Source organism: Bison bison, unplaced genomic scaffold (genome assembly GCF_000754665.1).
Source record: "Bison bison bison isolate TAMUID 2011002044 unplaced genomic scaffold, Bison_UMD1.0 scf7180017864334, whole genome shotgun sequence".
NCBI classification, from domain to species: domain Eukaryota; kingdom Metazoa; phylum Chordata; class Mammalia; order Artiodactyla; family Bovidae; genus Bison; species Bison bison.
Window position 1 is genome coordinate 1,740,633 of NW_011494906.1, and position 5,888 is coordinate 1,746,520.

The 5,888-nt window shown below is 58.8% G+C and overlaps 1 protein-coding gene across 1 annotated transcript in view; it reads right to left on the reverse strand.

Moving 5' to 3' along the window:
- Nucleotides 1–5,785, reverse strand: part of DAGLA (diacylglycerol lipase, alpha) — a 27,520-nt gene extending 21,735 nt beyond the window's left edge. The window contains exons 1-4 of the mRNA XM_010854062.1: nt 5,779–5,785; nt 5,477–5,713; nt 3,844–3,945; nt 2,931–3,069 (exon numbers count right to left, since the gene is read on the reverse strand). Coding sequence (XP_010852364.1) covers nt 2,931–3,069; nt 3,844–3,945; nt 5,477–5,713; nt 5,779–5,785 — 485 coding nt within the window. The remainder of the gene's footprint in view (nt 1–2,930; nt 3,070–3,843; nt 3,946–5,476; nt 5,714–5,778) is intronic.
- Between the last annotated feature and the right edge of the window lie 103 nt (nt 5,786–5,888).

Below are 5,888 nucleotides of genomic sequence, written 5' to 3' on the forward strand. Positions count from 1 at the left end.
GGCCGAGGCCGGGGCCTGTGCTTCCAGCTTCTGACACAAGGACACCAGCACACCCGGGGGCTTCGGAGCTGGGAGCCCGAACTGGGGGCTGCCCTGAAGCCCACGCCAAAGGCTCCAACCAAGGGCCCTGGGAGATGGCGGCAGAGTGCTGGGCCTCCCTGCCGATTTATTCCACATTGGGAGCAGACCTGCTGGCCAGACCTGTTCCCCTCTCAGAAAGAATTTCTCTCATCTCTGTACTTGGGGAAGCTTAAGGGGCTGAATGAGGTTCAGCATGCTGCAGCGCCTTAGATCCGTTATATTACAGGGGAGAGGGCCCTGCCCTTCATCTGCATGGCTGGCTCCTCTCCATTCCCCTACCTCCACCCCCAGCCCCAGTGGGTATGGCTGCTCTGATGGGGAGGCAGGACACCCAGGAGTCTGCACTCAAAGCAAGAGTGATTGATTGGCCAGTTATCCACAGAGACCCTTCCAACGCTGAGTGTCCAGAGGTCAGTGTGTGTTTTGAGCATAAAGATCACAGATCCAACATTAAAAATGTACATTTCCAGACTGAGCAAGAGGGGCTGGCTGGCTTTCGTGACATGCGCCCTCCCCGCCAGCCCTTTCAGAGCCTGGTGCTGGGTGGTCAGGAGGGGCAGGCTCTGAATGACCCTGGATGCCTGCAAGGCACTTAGCATCCATCAGCAGTGACAGGCCAGGCGGTCGCTGCCTCCGCCTCCTCTCTGCAGCTAACAGCCGCTTCCTACTCCCAATCCTGGTGCCACAGCGCTATGGGCCGCAAGGACAGGGGAAGCCACAGGCCATCAGGGCGACAGCAGTGGGTTAGGAAACAGGGCAAGGGGCTTGCTGTTTCTGGAACCTGCCAGCTCTAAGGGACTTGGGCAGCCTCATATCCTAAGCCAACGTCCCCCCTCTACTGGGGGCTGGATGAAGGGACAGCATGTCGGCTAAGCTGAGTACCCAGAGCATCGCGTTCTTTAACTCTTTCTAACCAAACTGGCTGTCAAACATTCAAAGACAATTTCCTCCCTTCCCTCTGGCAGATTAAGTCCTGTATACTCTACTGCAGTACACTTTATGCCCACCAGGGGGCAGATGGAGCCAATGACATGTTTGGCCTAATACATCTGTTGGGCTACAGAGACCAAGATACGGGGAGGGACATTCTGTCTGGACCGAAAGTTCATGGACCCGGCACACCTCTGCCCTGGGGCTCACTAAAGCGAAAGGAGGGCAGACACTCCAGCAGAGATCCAAGGTCAGGCTCCCAAGGAGCAGTGGTGAGAAGAACCCATCCCAAACCCTTCCAGATTTCGCCAGAAGGAGAAAGGGCCCAGGACTTGAGCAGCTCCCTAACTCCCAGAAACTAAAATAACCCAACGGTGTGGATCAGCACGGCTTGTGCACAAAGCCAAACCTGGAAGCAGATGAAGGGTCAGCAGGCTTGAAAAACGTCCTTGTTAAGAAAAACTTTCTGTTGGTCCAAGAGCAGAGTGAGGGGGCCAGGGGGGAGAGCCGGAGAGGTGGTCACAGTAACCCAGTCATGGACTGGGCTGCCCTCTCCAGCCCATCCAAGAGCTGGAGAATCCGCAACAGGTGGGGGTCTAGGAACTTGAGGCCTTTTACAACCCGCACAGGGCCCAGAACCGCTAGAAGACTTACTAATTCAGATGACAGCCACCACCAACCACCTCCACCTTAAAGGCATTGGCTGCCCTGGGCCCCAAAGGCAATTATCCAGAGTAGGGGAGGGGAATTTCCCCCCCCCCCCCCCCCCCGCCAGGGCCCCAGGAGCCCAGAAACCAGGTCAGGTGGGGGCACGTGCTCGGAATGAGCAAAATGGGACAGGCGGTGGTGGCCAGCTGCGCCACCGGGAGGAACAACGGGCTCTGGGGCCTTGGCTCCCAAACCTGGCATTTGGGGCTGGGAGGTGGCCAGTCCAGGCGTGGGTGTGGCTCTGGTTGCAGGGCCCAGCTGACGTGGAGGGCCCAGGGGGGCTGGACGGAGGGGCGTGGGAGGGTGGGGTGGGGGCCCAGGCAGCCCGCTCCCCTGGGTGAGGGCTCCCACCCCTGCTGCCCTGGGCTGGGGGTGGAGTGGCAGCTTCACTCCCCCACCAACCTGACTCGGGGCACGTGGCCTGCCCTCCCTGGGACTCGGACCGCTCAACTGTAGAATGGGTCTCACAGCCACACCAGAGTTGGCCAAAGGATGAAAAGGACTACTGGTGGAAGTGCAGGGCCTAACCCCGGACAGAAGCTCAATGAGCGGGAGCCACTGGGGCCTACCCTGAGAGCCCTTCTGCTCTTTTTCTTTCAATAAACAGGAACTCTGTGACCGTCCTGGACGCCCTGCCTCATTTTCTCTGCCTCCGTCCTTCTCCAAAACACTGTGAAAAACACTCCCCCCGGCAAGAAGCCTGCCTTGGTTAACCTCCTGCAGCCCCCTTAATCCTAGAGGCAGCCTCGCCTAGTGGTTAAGAGCCAGGGCTCTAAGGCCAGACTGACTGAGCTTGACCCAGCTCCACTGTTGGCCAGCTGCGCTACCTCAGGCAAGTCACATAACCTCTCTGTGCCCCCGTTTCCTCCTCTGTATTATGGGGATGACACCAACAGCGACCTCAGGGAGTTACTGTAAGTTAATACGTGCACTTCTGGGCTCACTTGTCTGAGTGCTTCCTATTATTACTCCCGTGTTTTTAGTCCTGAAGATGATCTGAGCACGAAGCTCCCGTGAGCGCCAGTGTTCACCACTCTGATAAACATCCCGGCAGCTGCACGAGGCAGGAATGATCGCGTTCCCACTTTACAGACCAGGAAGCCTTGGGCCAGCACCTGGGGCTCACGCAGGTGGAGATGCAGTGAGGGAGGCCCGGGGCCGGCCTCTGCCTGCCTGGGGTCAGCGAGTCCCACCCCCGCCTGGCCACTGACCTCAGGTTGTAGGTCCGCAGGTTGCGCTGCCGCCTCTTGGTGGCCCTCAGCTTGACGAAGGTGCGGCCCGTGGGGTCGAAGACACAGAGGACCGTGATGCACACACTCAGGATGACCACCCAGTTGCAGACGACCATCCCTGCGGAGGAGCGGTGGGAAGCCAAGGGGCATGGCACTGGGGACACCTCTCTGACCCTGAAGAAAGGGGCGCTGGGGCCTCCCTACCTCAAAATGCTTCTGGGGCCCTACAGTCAGACTCCAAAGGCCCCAGCCCCAGCCTCCGGCTACCTGGCCGTCCCTTGGCTGAGCTGTGACCCCCCCCCCCCCCCGCCAGGCCCATCCTTGGCACAGAGCAGACGGCTATGTGGGTTTCCAGAGCCCTGGTCAGCTCTGTGCCTGCTGCTGTGTGCCCCCAGACCAGGGCCCCCCAAGGCGGGGACAGTGGACCTCAGGATGAAGGCTACAGCCTCGCCCAGCCAATCCATCAGCCAAGCTCACAGAAACTGTTTCCTCCTCAAGGTATCTAGCTTACTACCCTTTAACCTGGCCCCCCGACCCCTGATCTCAGGGTTAGAGTTAGGGCTGGCCGTGTCCCTTCCACCTCAGGGTTGCATGAGTGCTCAGTCACTCAGTCACATTTGACTCTTTGAGACCCCATGGACTATAGCCAGGATCCTCTGTCCATGGGATTTCCCAGGCAAAAATAATGGAGTGGGCTGCCATTTCCTTCTCCAAGAGATCCTCCTGACCCAGGGATTGAACCCTTGTCTTCTGCAGTGGCAGGTGGATTCTTTTACCACTGAGCCATCGGGGAAGCCCCCAACCCAGGGTTAAGGATGCAGTGTCCCCTCCACCCCGGGACTGCCCTCTCTAGCCTGGCCTGGCCCTGCCACCCCAGGCCTGACCAACATACCGAGCGTGACGTTCTTGGCAGTGAGGTCGTTGCAGGAGGTGTAGTACTGGGTGAGCCAGACGATGCCCACGATGGCATAGATGAACTCGATTACCAGGATGGCTGCAAGCAGAGCAGGGTCCCGGCTGAAGGACGGGGAGGCCCGGAACCTGGGCCCGGCTCCTCAGCAGCAAACCACCCACCACCCCCCTCTCAGGCCTTGAGATGCAGAAGCCCAGGGAGTGTGGCCATCCCATCCCCTGCTCTGGTTTGCGTGCCCTCAGGCCCTGACACCTCTTTGAGAAGGTGACTGCAAAGGCAGATGATGAAGAGGCATTTCCCTGCTCTTTCAGGAATTAGAATTGTATCTGTGAACTTTGGAATCAGACGTGGGGCTTCCCTGGTGGCTCAATGGTAAAGAATCCGCCTGCAATGCAGGAGACCTAGGTTTGATCCCTGGGTTGGGAAGATCCCCTGAAGGAGGAAATGGCAACCCACTCCAGTATTCTTGCCTGGAGAATCCCATGGACAGAGGAGCCTGACAGACTACATTCCATGGGGTTGCAAAGAGTTGGACACGACTAAGCGACTAATACTGTATCTTAGGCAAGTTACCTAATCTCTGAGCCCCCATTTCCTCCACTGTAAAATGAGAGTGATGAGGTCCATGGTTCAGGGCTGTGAGAACTGGGGGACAGGGTGTTCATTTCATGGAAATAGCTGTTCCTGGGGAGGCAGCCTCTAGCACTTGAGGCAAAAAGAGGAAAGGGGCGAACCAGCTGCCCAAAGCACCCTGTCCAGGGCTGAGCCCAGGGCTGACATGGGGTTGGGTGTGGGGAGCAGGGAGGAGAACAGACGCCACCCCCCCACCCCAGGGACAGCACTGGAAGCCCCAGCTTCACAGGCAGCCCCATGTGGCAGCCAAGAGTCCAGGCTTTGGAGTCTGACAATCTGGGTTCAAATCTCTGACACCTGCATACTTGTTAGCTGTGTGACCTTAAGGGAGCTAATTAACCTCCCTGGGTCCCAGATTCTTCACCTGCAAAATGAGACCAACAAAGGGCTCCTCCCTGAGTTAACACAGGAAGAGGGCTAAGCTGAGGCCACAGGAGCACAAGAGTGTCCAGCAGGAGTGACCGGGGGAGGCAGCTGAACATGAGTCCAGGAGGAGGAGACAGGTGGGTCCTTAGGGAGCTGGTCTAGGCTCCTGAGGGGCCTCCCCAGGATGGGGAGGAGGGGCTGTTTGGGGAAGGATCACAAAGCAGCTGAAGAGACACACACAGCCTAGACAGAACAGGGGTTGGCAAGCTTTTTCCGTAAAGGGCCAGAGAATAAATATTTTAGACTTTGTGGGTCATACTCTCCATCACAACGATTCAGCTCTGCCATGGTTGTGCAGAAGCAGCCAGAGGCGGTAAGTACTAAATGAATGAGTGTGGCTGGGTTCCAATAAAACTTTATTTAAAAAAAACAGACAGTGGGCAGGATTTGGCCCTCAGGCTGCAGTCTGCCCACCCCTGGCCCAGAAGTGGGGGCAGGGAGTCTGACTGTTCGCTGCTGGCCCCCGGTGCTGGCCGAATGAATGTTGGGCACAGGAGGGGGGCGAGAGGGGGAGGGCCGGAGTAGCCCCCCGCCCACGGCGGGTGGCCCTTACCCAGGCGCACGTAGAGCACGTACTGCATGGATTCGCGGGGCTCTGTGTAGAGGATGCCGCCGCGCATGCTCAGCCAGATGATGGCCATCTCGGCGATCATGCAGCTCAGCAAAATGCCCAGGTAGCCGCGGCCGTGGTCCACCAGGTTCAGGGAGCAGGCCTCGTCCGGGTTGTAGACCAGGCCGAAGAGCACCACGGACAGGATCACAAACCTGGGGGAATGCGCACAGGAGAGGGCTAGGTGGCCCCGCCCAGCCTGGACTCCAGGGTGGAGGGCTTCACTGATCTGGGCAGGGGACCACCGTCCATCAGGCAGCGGGGCCCTCTGAGGACACAGGCGCCCAGGGACAAGGCAGTGGGACAAGGGAGCCCAAGCCTAGGTCAGCTCCTAGAGTGGCCAAGGAGGGGCGCT